The following is a 23139-nucleotide window of genomic DNA, read 5'->3' as shown; positions in this document are numbered from 1 at the left end:
ATTGTTGATTAAATGCCTAGATCTGGTGTTAGCCTGAAGCCAAAGTGGTGCTGTTTGAACACCTTTGGTGTTTTCCTATATAGGCACCGAGCTGGTGTTAAATTAACACCCGATATTTTTGCAGTGCAGCAATCAACTTGTTGGAATAAATTGCAAAGTAGTTTGATGTGAACTTGCCTGTAAAGTTCAACATTGCAGTGTAACTTTAAATACCTGTTTTCTCCCCCCCCCCCCCATCACCGAGTCCTTGACAGTTTCACAGTCCACTGGGGGTCCATTTCCAATAAGAATATGATTATTCCTTCCCCCTTTCCTACATCCTCTTTCCATTAGCATGTAGACAAGAGAGAATGATTGCGAACCAGCAAGCTCATGACACAATGACTCACCGTCCATATGCTATAAAGAGCCCCATGTTGACCTCTTTAAAACAGATACCTCATTTTTAAAGGGTTTTTTTCCCTTAATTTATAGAGACAATTGCCAATTTATTAAATTCATTCAGCAGAAAATGCGATTAGAATGGATAGATTGTAATTTGTTCGGCAAAAAAAGTGTGCTGAAAATACAATGAGTAAGTGACTGCAAAAGCCAATGGAGATTGAAACCTAGTATCACTACTGAAAATATGTTTGGTCCCATACGAGCCTATTTATGTTGGTGATAGGCTGAGTTGGGATGGTGATCCATCAATGTTTATTATCAATGGACTGTCCAGGAGATAATTCAGATATAAAACAAACAAAATTTAACAGTCACCTATGTACACAGCCAATTTATTTTCTTCATATTGTGAAGTGTTATCTCTTGAGAAACGCTTTCCTTGGCAAAGCCCCGAATACCTTTAAATAAACACGCTCTTTTTAAGTACATGTGTCTGAGCTATCAAAGTCAAGAGTTTCCTATTAAATCTGACAAGTTAGGGGGCATGAACTTCCTTTTGTAGCCATCGTTCGGATGGAAATTATATAGAAATGACAATTAAGAAAGAACAGACATACTGGAGCAGTCTATATAGTAGAGTGCTAATCAAAATGCTCACAATGGTCAATTACTACTGGCTTGTTTCATAAAATTGCTTGTATATTGCAAAATATACAATTAATTAAAGAAAAAAAATCTACCCAAAAGTAAAAATGATATGTACAGTATGTTCAGGCCTATATACATACAGGCCTTGTGTACATATTGTCTGTATAATGTGTATGTCATTGTCTGGTCATTTGTGCTGACAAAGTTTGATCTAGTTCAATTAATGACGAAATCATTTGTGAGTTCCAGTTCACAGAAATAGCCTGATATCCATTAACAACCCTTTGGTGTATTATGTGAAATAAGTGAAAATTTAGCTGGTATGTGTAAAGTCATTGTAGATCATTATCAATAAAAAATTAATTTATAAGAAGTACCATCATTGTAATAGGTACTTTCATGTACATGTACATCTCCTATTGCCAGCATGTTATCAAACGATTTGTTTTTGCTGGTCCAGCGTATTAATAATGCAGTTGAGTTTATTCAACTTCGCTTAAAAATGCATAAATCTTGTACATGTACAGAGATGGGGGTATAAAAATGCAGAAGACAACTGTAATAAAATGTAAAAAAATTATAGGGAGATTAATTCAGGTGTCTCTGCGCTTGTTTTTTCCTGTTTGTGATATACACTCAGGGATATAATGAAGTGGGCTCAATGAAACGAAACTCATTAAAAAAAAGGAATTATGAAACAATTATTACTAATACTATACAATGTGGATGTGATAAGTCCTCCTCATATACAGTAGTAGTAAACAATAGTAATGAATTTCAAAGAATGAAAAGAAATTGCATATATATGTATATTCATATGACTAGAAAAGTATTTTCAAAATAACCTTTGAAATGATTTCAGATTTTTAAAAAAGTGTATACCTCTATGTGAAACATATCTTAACATAATTTGAAAGTCATTTGATGGTCACAGCTGTTGGACATAATATAAGCTTTGTTCCAAAGCAAAAAGTACAATGCTGCCCTTCTATTGAATGATTCTTGATATGAATAAGTTTCCCACATCAATTTTCCCCCTACAACTATTCAGTAAATATATACAATTATACATGTACTTGTAGCCTTATCATATGTGGAGGGAGTATTTGGTTATTATCTCGATCTATTCTTGATTTTTTTAGCCTTGGCCCCTCCCTGTTACAAAGTAATCTCAAAGCATATTTCATTCATTCATTGTATTCATCTTCGCGTCTCTTTCACAGTTAGATTGATTGCGATAGAAACCCCAAAATTGAAGGAAAAAAAATTGTTTTAATATGCAGCGTTTGATTAATTTCCACCAAGCTATTTACCCCCTTGCATTACAGTCTTTTATTGGTTGTATCTTGTTTTGAAGACTTGTGTGTTCCAAAGATAAACAGCAGTCTTTGTATTGGGTGATTTCTCTTCATTTTGGTGGTTTATGTGGTTTGGGCACTGTCTGAGAGAAGTTTGAAATCAAACAATTTATTCTGTTCCCGGAAATTACTTGAATAATGATCTACCTCCCCAAATAGCTCTTGCCTCATTATGTGTTCTTCTTTGTCAGAGTTCAAGGGGCGTGGGAGTGCATTTTCTTTATGATTGACTTTGCTAAGGCCTTGTTTCTCACAGAACATTTTAGTAACTTTTTAATAACTATCCAGGGGTAAAAAAACAAAATTGGGGTGGGGGACTGTTATTTTTGTTAAAATTCAGTTACACATGCCATATGGCATAGAACCACATGGAAACAGTGTACATTTCATTTCTGTATATGTTTCATGCTTTATATTGGCCTATTCAGTCATTGCCAATTATTTTGCCCATTTAGTTATTCTTCTGTGGGAGATATGATTGCGGTTTCCATGGTTACTCATTGTTTATGTTCCTCTCACATCCATCATTCTGTTTAGAGAGGAGTCCCGCTCTGTCATCATGAATTGATATTTGTTTTAGACTTGTCACAATTTAAAATGAAAACAAATCTTTTGGTTTTGGTTTTGGATTACCAATTGCCAGCGAATAGCAAACCAGGAAATGAGTAGTACAAAATTCAGTACACCCAGCTGAACAAGTCTGCAGTGTGCTGTAATACATCAAATTCACTGCCCCGTTAAGTTTCCTCATTTGCGATTAGCCACGCACAAAATTTCCCAATTCAAATGTACACCCAAATGCCAAAATGGCTTTGGCAAATTGTGGTGACTGTTCTCTTTGAGTTCTGCATTTCATAAACATTAATTTTCTTCAGTAGAGGTATGAAAGATGATTGGGTAAAGCTCATTTCCAGCATTTTTGTTGATAGATTGAATTCCCCAATTTTGGTTGAAATGATTATGCTCTATATTTTGTTATAGAGATTATTGTCAAACTGTTTTACATTCACACCTCGTTCTTGTAAATGGTTTTAAAGTAGTTTTGTTTTGTTTTGTAGAAGTGAATAAACTAGAATATGACTCAACAGGGCCCTTCTTCGCTTGGTAGTGTTTGTTGTTATTGGGGAATCTTACCTGCCCCTTGCTATTGGCCTTGTGCTAACGAGAAAACTAGCTCTGAATTTCCTTTCCACATGATTTAATTTACACTTCTTGCTGGCCTGCTTCTAGTCTTCGGTAAACCTATGTAAACCATGCCACAAATCTCTCCTAACCAGGCGTAATGGGGCTCGCCTTGCATGGGCCAATGGAACCTCTCGCTGAGCAACCAAGCGCCAGCGTCGCCTAAATCAAATATCCTGGTCGATTATGGTGGCAAAGGCCTGTCCCGAAATAGTCACTTGTTTGTCTTGTTTCAGGGCCCTCGCTTGTTGGTCGTTTTACAGGTTTATGCCTTTACGCTCTGAGATCTGAAAGCTTTGCTCTGGAAACCATGAGAAATCTCTGTCCCTGAAAATCAGTGAATTGAAACCAACTATATTTGAAGTTACATATTAAGTATACATGTAGGCTTGTTACGTATTCTGTTATACATTCATAATTTTCATATCACAATCAATGCATTTTATCACAAGGTCATGAACAATTGCCTCGGCTACCATGCACTCTGACTATTTGACTTAATATTAATGACCAGTGAGCAACATGATTAAGCCTTCATAAAGTTTGATTTCTAATCAATGATTTAATAGTAAAACTTTAATTTTTGTATACAATGTATTTTTAATGTTGCTATAGCATAATTCCATAATATGATCAACCTTTTTGTACATCCGACCCCCATTTTTCTCAAGTCTTACTTCACTTCATTAACTGACCAAGTCATGGTCCTTTGAGAACATTACAGACTGTCAAAAGAACCAGAAATCAGGGACAGAAAGTTTTTATGAATGTCCCACATATAGGGGGTCGGACGTACATATTTTATGGAATTGCCCTATAGCATGTCCATAATACTTCATGGTTTACAAAGTTGGTGTACAGCTACAAAGCCCACAAATGGTATTGACAGTAATGATCTCCCTAGTATGAGGTCATGATAATCCAGGCTTATGTAGTATGATGTGAATGTGTGTGTAGTTATAATGTTGTAAGGATTTAACAGTTTTATTTATTTATATGTATGTTGCCTTAAAGATATTTTTGTGGTGTACGTGTATGCTTGTATTTGTGCCGGACAACAATCTGCAGTATTCTTTGAAATTTTGTGGTAAAAAACAGCAGTATTGTCTTACATTTCTAGGTTATATTTTCACACATTTCTTTTTTTTTATATTTTGCAGGTCAGCAGATGAACGTTATGAATTGGGATCAAATTATGACTATGGGAGATCATACGACAGACATTACAGTCGGGACTCACGCGATGGTTACAGGGACGAGAATAGCATGTCGCCATCGGCCTACCGTGAGGGTAGGCCGCGCGAAAGGACGTCTTACAATCGCAATTACTACTCGCAACATTCCCGGGGAAATAGTGGTGACACACCGTACACACAGGACCAACAGGAATCATATTTCAAGGATAATTTCACAAGTTCTCGGAGCGACGGTGATGGTTACTCGGACTCCGGCTCGCGGAAGTCGCGCCCAAAAGCGCACCAGAGGACAGGCTCTGGCACGAACCGCAGCCACTCGCCGCGGTCTGTGCGGTCGCGGAGTTTCAGTCGATCGCGCAGCCGCTCACGCAGCCGGAGCCGGAGCACGGACTCGCGGAGTAGTGTGTCGGGGAGCGACAATTGGTCGCGGAGGTCTCAGTGTAGTAAGGACCCAGAGAGTGATCGGGAAAGTCGAAACACAGAAAACACTCAAAGCTCAGGTAGCTCACTCAAGTACTCAGGATTATGTGTCAGAAACTTACCTTCAAGGTCAAGCGGTATGTATCCTTGTCATTCACAAACAGTGTAGAATGTACATTTCGCATTGTATACTTCACAATATCCATGTATATTTCACATTTTATAGTCTTGTATATTGTATTTAATCTCGGGTGAAATGTACTACTATACCTTTCCTGATATGTACCCTGTATAGACATCACAATTATGTTGTGTTTCATATACTTTTAATGTTCTTCATTGATATTTGTAAATTCTTTCTTTATTCTAGAATTCACTGGAAAATTTTATTGAAATTCCCTTGTTTGAAATTCTGTTTGCCGTTCTTAAATTTGTTAATATTATTGCAGTGTTTGTTGGAAAGAGGAAGTACAGTATATACTTTATGTCATTACTCTTTCTCATACATGTACTTGTTGTATTAAGAACATGCATTGTCATGTGCCGTATATTTCATTACAAAATACCACAGCCTGATATTCCTCTGTATTTTTCTCACCACAATCAAAAGCTTTTATTTCAGATTTTATTTCAGACCTGAACAAAGTAAAAGAGAAAGAGAAAAAAAAGGAGAAAATAATGTGTGAGGGAGAAAAAAGGGACAGTCCCTAAATTGCACAATGTTGTAGTCGTCGATTTCAAATATGTGGTTTATTTGTTTATAAAATGGATGACTTGGTTTTATGAGAATGAAACTTTATGGGTGGAGCTTTATTGATCAATGTTGTGTAAAGTTACACTGTGTTTTTGAGTAGTATACAGACTCTTTTAATTTCACTGTTTTTTTTTGTTTTGGCAATTTGCAATTTGACTAGAAAACATGATATTGAGTAATTTTCAGTTTCAAGATGAAGTTATCAAATGATGAACATCCATTGATTTCATTATAGTGTTAGCTTAAAAAAGTGGCTATGATATGAACTTGTTTTAAAAGAACTGCATAGAGATTTAAGTGTTGCAGTGATGGTTAATACTGTAAATTCATGTTTGATGTATCTATTTTCTAAGTTTTCCAGTCATTTCTGTTGATATGCAGTCACAATTGACAAATCAATATAACAGGATGAACTCCAAGTTTAAATGATGAGTGCAATTTGTGTACTATACAGCTTTAAATGAAACAGAGAACTCGATAGCAGTGGTTTCGCATTATTGTAATGTACTAGCATTGTTTTGGCAAAGAAAGGGAATTTTCTAAATTGTTCTACTATTAAGAAGGCTTATGATTTTGCGGTTTTGCATAGTCAGGATTGTACATGTTAGAGTAGATGAACAATAAGATTCAAAATTCGCTTCACAATAGGCGGTGCTGCACCATCCCGAGTTTGCTCAATTTCGAGATTTTAGCCTGATCGGCCCCCTTCGCGATTAATCTCAAGATTCAAGAAACCCCGTCTCCACCATCGCAAGAAGAGCAATTCCTGCTCAAGCGAAGCATCAATGAATTATGGTCTAACGCCATGAATAAATAATCCCGAGTGTGTCGGCACCTAAGAATTAGGGCGATAATTCATAAAATAGCGCGCTATTTTGCAAATAATCCCAAGTTGACCTGGGATTGCAATCTCGAGATTAATCCTACGAACTAGCGCGATAATTTCGTCTCCATTGCAAATAATCTCGAGATCGTTCGGATCGGGATAATTTGCCGGATCAGAAATAGCGCGCTAATTTGAAAACTCTGGATGGTGCAGACGGCTCTAATGTGTTGGGTCTTGGTATGTTTGGGTTTGAAGCAAGTCTTAACTCTGAAGCTCTTTGCACATCTCCTCATCAAGACCGGGACGGTATTAAATGGATTTGGGAATTGGTGCAAGAGAATTAAGATCGTGGATAAAATGAACGAGAGAATGGTGCCTGACATACATTTTGCTGAGAAGCTCCCTCCCTTGTACCTCTTTCACGTAATGGGTTTAATGGCAGGAATGCATTAGAATGCTTCCTACACGCACTTCAGGAAAGAACGAGGGAAGTGAAAAATGTGTGATCTTTTTAAAAAAAGAGATGACACCTCCTAATCGACTATAACTCCCCTTACGCTACCTTGTCCATTTTCTACAAGCCTACTTTTTCACATCTATTTCTACCCTCCCTTTTAGCCTGTATTGCTTTTTCAATCTCCCCCCCCCTCTTTCTTTTTTTCTTTCTCTCTTTATTTTTCTTTCTTTCAATTTGTCTTGTCATTTCTTCATTCTTTCTTATCATGTAGACACTTTCTTAGATTTTTAATTTTTTTTTCAACTGACATTTTATCCTTCATTCTATCTAACTTTTGTTCCTTTATTTTTTCATTCCCTCCTTTTGTCTTTCTCTTTCTTCCAACCTTCCATCCATTCCCCAATCCCAACCCCTCTCTATTCTTTTCTTTCTATCTTTCATTCTTCACCCTCCCTCATTTTTTCATGAAAGAAGGCGATAATTGAATTGGGTATCTGGCATGAGATAGGGTGAAGGTTGATTCTAATGGATTGGGGAGTAAAAAGCATAAAACCTTAATCTTTCAACCACCAAAGTCTGCCTCTGAGTGCCAATACTAAAGTGCTGTCCAAAAGACACCGACCTGTGTATGCGCATGCATCCTTGTTCAATTACTGTCATACCGTAATGTAAAAGAGTTATTGCATCGCCTCTTCATGTTTTTTGTCATCCCAGCATTTAACGTTAATGATAAAAATTGCAGTATTATGTTTGTCATGTTGAAATAAAAATATGGGGAAAATATTGAAATTATACGTGTAGGCTAGATAATGAAATATGCGAATAAGTGGAATTTATGTACCAATGTACTTGCATACTAATAATAATCAAGTCTGATTTTCCATACACAGATCTTTGTTTTCATTTGTATTCGAATATATTCAGACAATAATTTTAAACTGCTGATGAGACCTGGTAGGCCTATATTAATTTGTTTTTTATTGAAACTGAAAGAAGGCTCACTGTGTAAGAGTAATTATGACTTGCTGTATTAGGCTTACATGTATAACCACTCCAGTTTTTAATGTAATCGAAAGAACATGTAGGTCGAAATGCAAATTTACCCTCTTTGAGGGTGTGGTTGGATAGTAAACATTACGTAGGCCTACTAATATGTCCTCGCATTAATGAACTGGTAAAATCTGTAACCATTATTGATTATTCCCAGGTAGAAATCAAATATTACTCCTACTCTCTTTTAAAACCTTGATACAAAAAGGGCAATTTCCTTGGCCATCAATGCTGTAAATTACTGTGGCCAAGAAAAGCACATATCTGGCAAGAAGCCAATATTGATATTTTGTCATTTTTGTCTGCATTTTTATTATGTGTTATAAATACACCTACAGAATTTTCTTTGGATATACATGTACATGTAGGGCCTACACCAGCACTGCATACTGCACAAAAAGTGTACACTGTACACATACACATACTGCTGGTGTAGAAGATAAACAGAATAAGACTTGGATGGCAATAGACCAAATTTGCAGTAGGCATATGTGTTCTTGTGTGTTATCGGGAGACCTCGAGTGTTTGTTGGAGAGGAAAGAGTGGCTGTCCCAGCGCTTCCTTCCGCTATCCGTCCGTCCGTCCGCTTTCGGTCTAAATCCTGCTTGCTCTGCTTGTTATTTGAGTAGGGCGCATGTTGGGGTGATTAAGAACGAAACATCTGGCCTTGATATCAGCGGGGGAAATTCATCGCTTTTTAAAGGAAAAATATCTAGTTTCATTTCAAAACACAATGTGATGTAGAAAAAAAAGTTGTAAATGAACAGCATTCATGCTTGATGTCTATCAAGTGCAATGATTTCAACAGCTAATATCTGCATTGAATTTCAATAGCATTTAAGAAAAAAATTGTCTTGTAGTTCGACAGTGTACATGTACATACCTTCATGCAATGTAATGTGTACCATGTATTTGGTATCAAATACATGTATGGATATTAAGTACCAGTATTTTTGCTTCCAGGATAAGTGCATTTACACAAATTTTTCATTTTGCATTTTCATTAACTTTATGAGGAAGGGGAAATATTTGTTGTGTAGTCGTAAATTCATACAAATAGAAAGTTCATAAAATTTAAAATGAACTTAGAACTATATTATGGAGGATTGCAGAGGTGGTATGTACTATAATTGACGCACAGACACAAGGAATAAATAACTTTCCTAGTATCACATCTCAATTCGCCTCACATTTTTTAAAGAATTCTTTACATAAGACTGTACAGACCATATTTGATAGCTCTCCTCTTATGACGGAAAATGCTTATCAAAATTGTAATTAAGCAAAAGTTTTTCTCCTGTGAAACTAGAAATTTTGTTACCTGAATTGAAATAAAACGCCAATATCTGAGTATGACTGTGAATCATACACTTTATCTTGAAGGGAAATTCTTTCTCCTACCACAATTGGGATAAGCCTTTATCCATTCAAAGCCAATCCGACTGCACGTTGTATAAAGCCATATCCTATACAGTTATGTGTCATACAGTTTATTTATTTTTTGCTTCAGTTCATGTACGTTAGGCTCTCTTCTGGGATTGCGCTCTCTGTCAAGTTTTTTTTCTTTCTTTTTAAGACTCTCTCTCTCTCTCTGTGCCAGAGGGCTATGCTCGTCTACTGTTTATAGTAATATTATTAATTGTCAGATGCCACTTATGAAAGCTTCAGAGTAAATAGATATATTCTCCTTTTTCGTGTATGCACCACTTCTCTTTCTCAATGGTGTATATTATCACGTTGTTATGGAGTCGTTTGCATGTGAAATCAGGAAATGATATGTGAGTGCGGTATTGTGCACTCCACAGATGACATTCAAAAAAGGAATACGTGTAAGTTACAGTACATGTACTTTAAGTCTTTCATTTGGCTATCATGTATTTGTACATGTACCGTATACAGTACATACATGTAGGCCTATGTTGTCTTCTGCATGTGGAGAGGTTGGAACTTATTTGGACATTTGAACAAGCACAGTGTATGAAGGAGTGGTGTACGTATATGTTACTGTCCCATATGATTGGGTGGCATTGAATATCATTTGCATTTTTCTGACTTGTTCAACATGTATAGGTAATGTTCTGAATTAATTATCAACTTTGTATATAGGCCTATTGTTACATACATGTATACATGTAAGCCTACATTTTTGTACTATGTGTACTTGTATTGTACATAGATTCATGTATTACAATGTATAATTTCACTCGTTGATGAGTGCACATCATTTTTAATTGTGTTTGGTGGTCACCACTGGTACTGGTATATATTTTCTTTTCAGAATGTTATTTAAATTTACACTAGTTTGAATGATTGATTGATTGATTGAATGATTGATTAATTGATTGATTTATTGAATTATTCATTGATTCGTTGATTGATTGATTTATTTATTCATTCATTCTGTTTAAATCTATTATTTTTTAATGTTCATTTCAAGGTCCTACATTCATTTAGAATAGAAACCAAATATGTTTGTGTTTCATCACCATTATAGTCCAGTAGAGTAGCACTGAATATGTATGAAAGTATTAGTGTACAATGTACATGTTCATGTACTGTACATGGAATTTATTTTTGAACATTTTTTGAAAGAGAGTTCTAAAATTGATATGAATATTGTGTACTTAATCAACAATTATCTTACATGTTTTAACCATGTTTACATTAATTTGATAGGTACAGTACTATTGTGCAATGTTATATTGTACAGTATGCAGTCCTGCTAGCCTGTGGTCGGGTCAGCTTATTTATTGCCCGAATCTGTTTCATCAAGCCAATGGAACATTTATTCTAATTTGAAAAACTAAAAAAAAGGATGAATAGGCCTATGGGCTTACTGGAGTAATACTATACCCGTTCCTGTGTGATCATACCAGACTGAAATTTATAGCAAAAAACGTACATGTAAATGATTATTCGTTTTGCTCGGCAAATGAGCCATTGACCTGCTTTGAGGAAAATATTTATGAATTACTTCTCTGCAACAGACCTAACTCTTGCTTGGACCAACTCATCTCGTCAGGGATTTGGATGAAAACCTTGTTACCTGGCTTCATCTGTTTCTTCAAGGAATAATTTCTAGCTCCCGTTTGCAGAACCATTGGAATTACTATCTGGATTTTAATGGAATTATTTTCTCGTTCGTGACATTCAACCTGAGATTGGATCCCGATTGAAAGAGCATCAAGGATGAATTAATTTGAAAGTTATGTGTGGTGTACAGCACTATGTGGGTAGTATGTGCCATCGCATGTTGTGTTTAATTATAGTGACAAACTATCAGGCTATGGGACATCGAAGGTTTGAAAATGTGATTTGTAGTTTGTTTGAAAGCACTACACAATGTGCTTTATCTCTGAAAGCTCTTTCAGACACAAAGACCTAGCATGTTGGTGGATGACGGATATTAAAGTAGCTGCCAATGGATCGCGTTTGAAGTTTTCATGTTTGATTTTTTATTCAAAGCTGCAGTAGTGAAGTTCACTTTAATACACAAAATTTCATCAAAACCTTTTTTGTACACGATTGACATGTAGGCTTGATTGGTAGTAGAAAATCATGGAATAATAATGTTTTATTTTTCACATATATGAAAATCTCTTTTTTTTTTTAATTGTTTCTTGAGACTGACCTGGTTTAATTTTATCTCTGTATAGATTCAAGCATCAAGGATGGTTTGTTTCACGAGTTCAAGAAGTACGGCCAGGTGACGGCAGTCACCGTCCAGGGGGCGGGGGACGATAGAGTCGGCATCGTCTTCTTCAAGAGGTAAACATTTTTACTTCTAACACCACTTTACAATGGGTGATTTCAAGTCCGGTGTTGGCGTTGGTGTTGGTGTTAGTGTTGGAATTTCGATTGCTTCTCCTAGCTCCAAAACCTATTCTGAGTTTGTAAAACTGATCCAGATCACATTATTGACATCTCAACAACCAGTGAGTGACTTATCAGGACAATCTTCACTTTATTTGGTGTTATACTCATGTAAAAAATTTGACCTAACACCAACACCAAAAGGTCAACACTGAACTTGAAATCACCCATTGCCTTCGAAATACAAATACAATGCCTTCAAAATACAGATACAGTGCATGTTGATAAGAAAGAGGGTTAAAGAGAAATGCCAGTAGTTGCAGTAAACACTGATTTCATGAGAAAGTCTGTAAAACCAGGCTTACTTTTCAGTATATCATCGAGGATCTAGATCTGGTACAGTTCCATAAACTGAACTTCGTGAAATCTTGAAATCTACACTGAAAAATGTTCATCCACTGAAGATTACCAACACAGATAAGCACACGTGGGACAGTGTATTATTGCTTTGAGTGTCGGCCCGACGCTTGACCCGAATCCTGTGCTAATTTCTCAGCAATTACACAATTTCTTCCAGAATCCTTTGGCTTGGCACATATTTTTTATTTATACAAACAGACACTTTGGTGGTCATTTCATTGGATTCTGTACGAACTCATTTTGATATTGTTACCACAACTGGCATTTACCTTTAATTCCTATGTATGAGCAAGCAGAAATTTAAACAGCAAATTTGAAGCATGAACAGGAAGGTGGGTGGGGGGGGTAGTTATGAGGTAAGTTTATGGTTTCATTAGACTTAAAAGGGCATTTTAATTGATATAACTTCCAAATATACTGCTGCTGATTATTTCAAAATCATGTTGCTTTTCTGTTGGAGGCTGATTAAAGATCTGATACAACAAGAGCAACGTTTAGACATGGAGCTACATGTACTACTGGTTTAGAGTTTACATGTGGGCAGTAGAGTAGGGGGTTAATCCAGTGTGTATTTCTTTTATGCTTGCTGCTTGTAAGTCATTATGCTGGTGATAATGAGCGACCAAATATTAATTTTTTGTAGGTTTTCTTTTTTTTTTTTTTAACTAATGTGTAGGTTGATTTTCCCCTTATCTTGTGCTTTACAATATCTTGGAGGAGTTCTTTCTTTAAATAAATCATTGGAGTCTGTTTCTCCACGAAGCCGTACATCATGCTTAGTTTCAATATGCATGCAGACAGCAGATCACTACTATTTCATTTCACTACTATATATTACACAGCAACGAGAAAACTCTTTATTATTTTGCGTCTATTGTTGGTATTGATCTGCCCTGCATGATTTTAATTCGGTAAGGTGTCTTTGATACTCAGCAAGTGTATATTGTGGGGTTCAAGCGCTTTTGAATAGTGATCATTTTTACTACCGGTACTTTTCTCTTTAATTAGCAGTAAGGTTGCAAGTTGACCGAAGGCATAATGCGTATACAGTATGCCATGTTATAAAGCATGACTTTTGTTTGGGAACTCATTGTGGATATATGACATGTCTTCTTTCTTTATCTTGCAAAAAAAATGAGTGCCATCGGAATTTTGCGAATTTGACGATGGGCATGGCAAGATGCTTCTATTTCTGCTCCGACTTAATCATTTAAAATTTCATAATCTTTCCTTAGTATTTCTTAATTTCTCTCATTTCTTTTTATTTATTTTCGAATCTTTGTTTATTTAGGACGGAGGATATGGAGAAGGCGATGTCGGCGTCGAAAGGGAAGCTCTTCTTTGGCTGTGAAATGAAGCTGTCGCCGTGGGAAGGAGCAGGTAAAAAATCACTATCATGCCCATTGTGTTAATTTGGCAATGTTTTATTGCTATGTTGTATAAAATCTAGGGTTATATCAAGAATTGACAATACAATGAAAAGAGTCAATGTGAATATGTCATCGGTCGGCAAGTAAAAGTGCAATATGGCTGATGACTTCAAAAATGTGTATATTTTTTTCTTGAAATTTTCTGAAGAGTATTTTTAATTAAAATTGGTATCGTTTTTTACAATCATTTGTTTCATCTTGCTCTTTAACTTGCCAAACAGTGATATGTTGCAAGCCATTTAGTTGTTGCAAAGTCCAATATAGCTCTTGCACAGTATCAATGTGTATTAAACAACAACAGCAATAGATCATTACTGAAAAAGTCCTTTATGCATAAATTGCCAGGGTGAATGCTCGGTTGCCATAACTTTCACGCACTTTTCTTCATATGATGTGACACTGTTTGTGAATTACTCGAGAAATTCCCCGAAAGCTACGCAAAACAAACTTATTTCGTGTCACATCATCTGACTTCATGATGAAGTACATGCCCAGTGCATTGCGATAAACTACCAGGGTATTAAAAACAAAAATCATATTTTTGAAAACATTTTAATTACATTTAGGATTTGAAGAGAATAACAAAAACAAGTTATTTGTGAATTATGAACATGATTCTCCCAAATCACACATACGTCAACTACATGAATGCAATGAAATAAACCATTTCATGAAAAAATGTTTCACTGCCCAAGTAATGGGAAGCTTATTTACATGTTTCAAAACATTGTGTCGAAATTTCCCTCAGTATATGAAGTCAAAGTCAAACTATACTGTAAGTTGACTCAAAACTCTTCTGTGGGAATCGCTAATACAGTTGGGATGACTCAAATCTGTATTCTAGATGTAGATAAATTTATTTTTTTTACCTCTGACTAGACTCTGTAGTAAACTATACTGTACATGTAGGGCCTATAGGCCTACAAGACATTTTTGTTTAAAAATCTGCAGAATACAGTACTATGTGTATTGAATAGGGACATCATTTATACTGCTCGAGTATCTATTCAAAAGTATATTTATAGGCCTATATAGATTTTCATAGACTTACTGCTGGAAAATCTGTGCAAAAAGGAGATAATATTTAGATATACACTGCCTTTATAATGATTGAGGGTCGAGCACTAGATGTTCTTTCCCTCATACATTGCATATTGTCATAATTTCTAGAAATCTTAATCTAAGGAAGAAATTCCTTGAATGCTTGAGCACCTAGGCAGCTCAGCCAAAGCCGGGGTAATAATAATAGCAGGGCCCGCTGGTAGAACAGTTTTCAAAACTGAAGTGGCTACCCTGGGTAAATATACCTATATTATTATTATTATTATTATAAGGAAAGGGTACGATTTAATACCATGATTTCAGCTTCGATTAAAATCAATCCAATATCAGTCTTTGTAATCCATGTATATAGGCCTATACTTTGAGCTTATAAGTTACTCATTACACTTTTACAAGGAATAGGCCTATATTTTTGTAGGTCGGCGTGCATTTTACAGTTGCACCTTGTTCATAAAAATAAGTAGGTCTATTGCATTATTCATCTATAAATGCCAATATGATGCTGTTAAAAGTTGTTGTCATGGTTACACTCCTCTCTCTTCTCCCACATTCACTGTCAGACAGAGTTTCAAAGGGACAGATAAAAACTTGATTTATGAGACTGAATTTATAATGCATAATGAAAAATGTATGGAATATGCACTGTACTGATACCATACTTGGGCGGTATGCATACATGTACATGTATTCTATACGATGTACGTTGTAGAGTGTGTGTGTGATGTGTATACTACACTTCTCTATTGCTCAGAACTGACTAATGTGCCTATCTGATACACACAACACACTTGTGTTGTATGTTATATGGTTTGCATGCACTGAAATAGGGTTGGCCTGGCAGACAGTGAGTGTACATGTAGAGTGTCATCTTGAAGAAGAAAAACAAAACAAAAGCAAAGAAGAAAGGAAAGAAAAGGAAAAAAAAAATGATACCAGACTTTGATTTCGTGCAAGCTTTATATCCCAGTAGTTTTTCTTGAAAATAATATTAATTGGTGTATTGACCCTCTATAGAAGTTACAGTATTCCTACTTCTTATCCTAGTACTACAATGTAGGACTTCATTGATAAATCATGTTTTCTCCTTGAACCATACAATGTTGGTGTATGATAGATGATATAGGCCTACATTAAAGGGCCTACAGATGAATATATATATTTTTTTAATTTTCCTCATGATACCTTTTGCTAGTAAATAGTATTTAGAAATGACTCCCCCTCCCCCATTTGTGTGAAACAGAATGAATTTATACTGTTCATTACAAAGACTATAGTGGCAAAGCAGGGAATACAATATGGACTTGAGGAGACAATTTGATGACATCTTTGATGTATCAAAGCATATGGGGGTACATAAGAGATTGATTAAAAGGGAGGCTTTCTGTAATGACATTAGCACATACATGCACTCTACGTGAACCTGGAACTCTCATTGTAACAAAGAACAGGGTACTGTCTCATGTTGGGTTCTTCACTCGTCTCTCGGCTCCATCCCAACCTTCACATTCCCCATCCTCCCAAAGCCCAATTCCTATTCCATATGCTTCGCCGTTAACCATGCAGAACGCCAGCCCAGCGCCCCCACCCACACACACACACACACACAAAATAATCAATTCACCATTTGGGGCAGCACGCAGATGCCAAAAGCATCGTCGTCGTCATCGCTTTCGCCCTGCAGAAGTTTGTTGCCAACCGACAGGGGGTCTCTGCATCTTGCAATGGAAGCGTAGGAGGCATTGCACGGGGACACGCTGGGGAATCGGGCATGCGTTTTATGCTAATTATGTACGGTAAATCATTGGCTGCTGTCGCCAAGAGTCCCTCGCTGGTGATAAATCGTAGGCAACCATGCAGCAAGGCCATCGTGCTGTTGCTATGGAAACACTCTGGGAATCTTTCTCCCCATCTCTCCTCTTCTCTCTCTTCTATCTCCGTGCTGTCATGCCGACTCCTCTCTTTCATTAGTTTTCAATCTCTCAATGACGCGAGCATACACAATGAGCTAGATATTGGCATTACCTGCTGGCCAATTTCACCTCGGATATATCCATGTTTTTAGTTTTATAATATTCCCTTTCTTTTTTCTCTGCGTGATGATGAATTGAATTCAGGTGATTGAAAAAACCTGGCAGGCTGGCTGCCTGGGCCGGTTGGCCATGGGTGAGATTTGAGAATGTTCTGTATATGGTACCTTAGAATTTGTGATATTTTCTTTTTTGCATTGTACTTTGTACTTTTGTATGACCAACTTGTCATTTTGCGATTCTTTCTTTTTTTTCTTCCCTTTTTTCTTACATTCATTCATTCATTTTCTTTTCTTCTTTCATTCTTTAATTTCATTCATCCACTCATTTTATTTATTCTTCCATCCATTCATCCATCCATTTATTTATTTATTTATTCATTTATTTATTCTTCATTCATTTATTCAATCTCTTTTTCCATCTTTCATTTCATTCATCTGCTCATTTATCTATTCATCCATCTATCCATTCTCTTTATACATCTTTCATTTCTTTCATCCACTCATTTTATTTATTTATTCTTACATCCATCCATCCATTCACTCATTCATTATCTCTTTCCATCTTTCATTCTTCAATCCCTCCATCTTTCATTCATTTATTCATTCGTTCGTTCCATCCATCCATCCATCCATCCAACCATCATCCACTCAGTCTCTCCCTCTCACTTCTTTTGCCTAGCTGACCTCTTTTATGCATCATCATTCCATTTCTTGCTCTTTGATTTCTTAATTCAAGGATTAGGCCTACTACTGCCTTCTTTCATTCAAATTTGATTTTGAGCAAGGGGCTCCAATCTCCCACTGCGCTGCCAGCGTGATGCATTTTTCTTTTCCACATTTTGTATCCCCTGTCCATTGCAGTGGTAGTCACTCACTCAACCAAGCGTTCTGCTTTCCTGGTTCTGATCTATATATTCCTATTATTCATGCATCAGGAGAAATTTTCCAAGGACATTTATTTGTGGTTTGTTTGCCTACTTCCCTGAAGGTTTCCTCTTGGGTATTTGTTTATGCATCATCGTTTCAATTTTCAAAACAGGACTTGTCGGGTAGGCCGACATGTAAATCAAATTTGTGCATTGAGCTAAAAATGATATGAGTGTGGATTCATAGGCGCACACTGACCAGTAATTCACTGTGTTATTTCAGGAGTGGATTATGAACGTGGAAAACTTGTATATGTAACATCAACCTGCATCCTATTAGAATTTATTTTGATATAATTAGCAAATGCATTGGCCCCAGTTCGTGTGTCCATCCACGACCACTCCCACAAACACTATCACCACCAACATCATCATAGCCACGAGTAGCTGCACATGCATTCAGATACAGATTTATTTCCAACAGAACATAATAATACAAAAGTACATAATACATTAATATTCCTATTGTTTATACAAATCTATTTGCAACGGGCCCTGTTACTAATGTGTAAACTGTAAGGCGACATCCCGACTACATCCCGTATTATGTGATAAGCACAATGCAATGTTAGATTGGTTGTAGACGAACCATTTCTAGGCATGCTAGATATTTTGCAACATCATGGACAGCCTCCGCACTACTTTAGATATCGGGTTCATGCGAAACCATAACAGCAGTCACTTGCATCAAGGAATTAATGTATGGATTAGAGCATATGGAACAATTGGTATTTTATCATGCTTTATCCATTGCAATTTAAATCCCCCTCCCCCCAAAAAAAGAAGATTATGTGCAACACCAATGGCATATGTGTTAGATGATTAAGTGTTGTAGCAGAATACTCATTCCTTACTATTATAGAAAATTAAGTTCTGTTTTTATGTACAAGTATTACCATTTTTTATTAAAGGTTGAATGGAAGCAATACACTTTCTTTAATGTCACCATGTTCTTTTTGTTTTGAGATTGAAGATTTAATAAATTTATTAGAGGGTCTCTCGCCCCCCCCCCCGCCAAATTAAAACTAAATTTTGTTTCTTTTGAAATTTAATTGTTTAATTTAAAGTATTGATCAGTGTGTTTCTCTCTCACTTTTACATAGCGGACATAAGTGTAGATGACAGTGAGGTCAAGTACTTTGAGAAGGAACTCGACGAATTTCATCCCCGGGCCACGAGGACGTTGTTCGTCGGGAATCTGGATCGTACCATAGACAAGGACGAGCTTCATGATGCTTTTTGCAAATTTGGGGACATTGTGGTATGTTTTTTTTTCAGATTGCAATTATAATCAGTAATAGTAGTAGCAGTATGTAGTAGTAGGAGTAGTAGTAGTAGTAGCAGTAGTAGCTGCTCTTTGATTTCTTAATTCGACTCAAGGATTACGACTGCCTTCATTCAAATTTTATTTGAGCAAGGGGCTCCAATCTCCCACTGCGCTACCAGCATGATGCATTTTTCTTTTCAACATTTTGTATCCCCTGTCCATTGCAGCGGTAGTAGTAGTAGGAGCAGTATGTAGTAGTAGTAGTAGTAGTAGTAGCAGTAGTAGCTGCTCTTTGATTTCTTAATTTAACTCAAGGATTACTAGTAGTAGTATTATTAGTAGCAGTAGTAGTATTATTAGTAGCAGCAGTAGTAGTATTAGTAGTGGCAGTAGTAGAAGAAGTATGAGAAGCATAAGTTAAACAAGTATTTTTATTTAGCAATTTTTGTAATATTTTATTGCGATCCTTTTCCTCTGAAAAAAAAAGAAAAATCATTGGAAATAGTACTGTATATTGTTGAATTGAAGTGTCATGATTTTGTTTTTAAAGGTGAGAGAAGATTTGATACTCATTGATTATATAGATGGTGAAATGTTATGGATACATCTGTAGAATCTGGATCAAGAAATAGACGATGACCCTTTCACCTGTAGACTATAGATCAAGAAAAGCATTTTCTGTTTTTTAACGCTCTCTACCCATGTCTTGATTGATCTCGCGAGTGCTTTATCCTGATGAATGTAACTTTTTTTCCCCCAAACAGCATATAGAAATCAAGAAACCACAGAGCGCTCAGCCCTTTGCGTTTCTCCAGTTTTCAAACATTGACAGCGTTGTCAAAGCGAGGAAGAAGCTGGATGGCGAATATGTTGGAAAGAACAAAGTCAAGGTAAATATTACAGAATTGAACTTGTTGCATAAGTGAGGTGCTGTGACCGAGTGGATAAGTCTCTAGACTTTGAACCACAATCCCATCACAGTATTTGCATTCTCTGGCAAGCAGTTTATCTACATTTGCCACTCTCTACCCAGGTGTAGATAATGGGTTCCGGGAAGAAATTCCTTGATGGACTGAGCACCAGATGAGGGTAGCTTGGCTTAGCAGAGTAATAGTTGGAGACATTGTATTAAGCGCTTTAAAAAAGTTGCGCTTTATTAGTATTTTTATTGAAGTAGAAAGTGTAAATGCCACAATCATAAAGAATGAACAATCATCCATTGAGATTTGGCTTTTGTATTTGTTAGCTGATGCATACACAAATAAGTGTCAAATTATTATATCATACTTGTCCTCCCATTTATTCATATTGTATTTATATGTACTTTTATTCTATGCCATGCTCACTACCTGGACCTTTCTTTAAAACTTTTTTTTTTTCAATATAGTTTGGTTAATTTTTTTTTCTCCTTTTTTCACCACATTTTAGACCTACTATTCAACTATTTGATTTCAAATGGAAGAAAAGAAAAGTTTATTTAAACGTAATATTTAACATGAGTTTAATCTATTTTCTGATATACTTCCATCCTTTTGAAAAAATCAATTTACAAGTGTTGACCTTTTGAATTTAAATTGATATTTATAACAAAAACCCCAACTCAATGTCCCAAGACATCATTATAGAATCAATTTTAAATGGGCATGCATGGTTCTAATCAAGCCTTGTATTCATCCTTTTCAGCTTGGCTTCGGTAAGAGCATGGCGACCAACTGCGTGTGGCTAGACAGCCTAGCGCCCTCTACCAACGAGACCACGCTAGGACGCTTCTTCAACCTCCGCTACGGCCAGGTCTCCCGGGTGGTAGTGGACAAGCGGGCCGGGATGGCGCTGGTGTTCTTCTACAACATTGAGCATGCTCAGAAGGCTGTTCAGGAGATGAAGAATGGGAAGATTTCAAATCGGAGACCAAAGGTCAGTGAATCCTTGAGCAATCCCAAACGGTTTTGGTTCTGTTTCATAAAGACTTGCTTGTTACAAGTCCACTATCAGCCAATCAAATCGAAGGATTTCAGTAGCTTATAATTGTTCTTGCAAGTCTGTTGTTATAACAAGTTTTATGAAATAGGCCTCTGGTCCATGTTAACTTCTCAACAGAGATCATTCTCTCTCAAAGTTCAGGTCATGGCTCTGGAACCCAAAAGATTTGCAATCAATCGCTAATTAGCAAGGGCCAATTAGGATTGGTGTTCTATGCACATTTTGTTCAAAGCACCAACCATGAACCAATCAGAATTGCTTTTAACATTAATTATGTTTATTGTGAGTTAGTGAAATCACCAAAATGATTTTGAATTTCATGCAAATTTGCTCAGAGATAGTAGCACTACACACAGAAATGAATGTATGGGATTAGTACAGTTTGGACCTATTTAAGAAAAAAAAATTGTAACATTAATATGAGGGTATTTTAAGAGCAATCATTCGCAGCAGACCTTTTTTTTCTCTGATATATCAAATAGAACAAGAGAATTTGAAAATGCAGTTCATTCCCCCTCACCTTTTCCCCCACACTTGGAATATCAATTGAAGTTCCCACCTTATTGTCACATCTCTGTTCCCATCCAAACCCTCAGGTGGACTTTGCGAGTAGGGAATGTCAGAACCACTTCTATGACCGGATGGAGCGTACGGGCCAAGCCGTCTACTACCAGAGGAGCAGGTCTCCCTCGCCGTCAGGTGGAGCAGACAGGACCCCGACCGCCTTCCGCGATGGCCAAGTGTCCGGGCCAGCGTCTGGTACCGGTTCCGGCACTGGGGCAACCACTCCCAGGTTAGTTTTTGTAAATGTTGTGTTCTGTATATTTCAATTTCATTTCCATATTTTATTATGCTTTTATTTAAAAGGTCAATCCATTAATTTGTATCTGATATTAGTTTGATTGTATTTGAATGGACAAAAATTGATTTGAAATAGTTGTTAAAGAATAAGTTTGTTATTTAATCACTCTTGAGGGGTTTGTTTCATCAAATTTACAAAGCGTTAGACAATCCAATCTTTTGCATCAAGGAGGTCCCCCCATCCCCCGAAAAATAATTTTGTTTACTGTCTTCAGGAGAAATTTATACTTATATTACGTTTTTGTATTTTTCAGCAGGGAGTTCCGCAACTTCAGCCCCTTTGAGAGCAGACGGGAACGACGCAGCCAGAGTGCATTCAGCTCGGCCTCAAGGACAGGTGGCAACGGCAACAACTACAACTTCTCAGGTAGTGGGGATGATGCCTTCCCGCCAGGCCAGACAGGGTCCCTGGAATTCTTCCGCTCGGGTAGTGGAGGCGAGTCCAGCTCGCGGCACCTGGAGGACGATTTTGTTGGCTCTCGGAGCAGCGGCGGGAGCTTTGAGATGGAAGATTCGTATGCCAAAGAGTTGAGGGAGTATGGTTTCCACCAGCGAGAGAGGAGAGAACAGCAGTACAAAGACAGGAGTAGAAGTCTCAGTCCCCGGGATAGGTGCGTTTCCTTCTGTTGATGATCGCTTCCTGTTTTCTGGGATCTGTTGTAGAAAGAATTACAATTATTTTTAACCTATGCAATGCACTTATTGAGAGTTTGTGTTTGATTTTGCATTAAAATGCAACTTTTCCTTGATGTACTAGAAAATAGTAATGTAACATTGATAAAATTTAGAAAATTTACATTAATTAGATTAATGTCAGTCTACCAGCCAATAAAAGATGAGATGAAATTCTGATGACCCTTTTAGTCAATAAATGGTCACAAGTTGTTAAGTGGTTACATTCAAAGGTTTATAATTAAATGTAGGTTTTAACTATTCTGTACATTCAACTACCCGTATATATTAATCAGCCTTTCAGAGATTTGTCCAAACAATAAGTGTCCATTTTCCATTAAGCTCAGCCAAAATTACCACATAGGCACTATCTCACAAAGAGATTTGATTGATCCAATCAAATT

At 36.6% G+C, this 23139-nt stretch overlaps 1 protein-coding gene across 3 annotated transcripts in view; it reads left to right on the top strand.

The window, feature by feature from the left end:
- Positions 1 to 23139, top strand: part of LOC121427237 — a 62777-nt gene that overhangs the window by 22917 nt on the left and 16721 nt on the right. For 2 of the 3 annotated variants that reach the window (XM_041623541.1, XM_041623543.1), the window contains exons 2-9: positions 4733 to 5325; positions 11932 to 12043; positions 13800 to 13888; positions 19059 to 19216; positions 19987 to 20112; positions 20906 to 21136; positions 21799 to 21995; positions 22318 to 22674. In XM_041623541.1, coding sequence (XP_041479475.1) covers positions 4733 to 5325; positions 11932 to 12043; positions 13800 to 13888; positions 19059 to 19216; positions 19987 to 20112; positions 20906 to 21136; positions 21799 to 21995; positions 22318 to 22674 — 1863 coding nt within the window. The remainder of the gene's footprint in view (positions 1 to 4732; positions 5326 to 11931; positions 12044 to 13799; positions 13889 to 19058; positions 19217 to 19986; positions 20113 to 20905; positions 21137 to 21798; positions 21996 to 22317; positions 22675 to 23139) is intronic. The other variant, XM_041623542.1, reaches the window with a different exon arrangement.

The sequence above is a fragment of the Lytechinus variegatus genome, chromosome 14 (genome assembly GCF_018143015.1).
Source record: "Lytechinus variegatus isolate NC3 chromosome 14, Lvar_3.0, whole genome shotgun sequence".
Lineage (NCBI taxonomy): Eukaryota > Metazoa > Echinodermata > Echinoidea > Temnopleuroida > Toxopneustidae > Lytechinus > Lytechinus variegatus.
The sequence above is the reverse complement of the archived record's forward strand: the minus strand, read 5'-3'. Positions and strand labels throughout refer to the sequence as shown.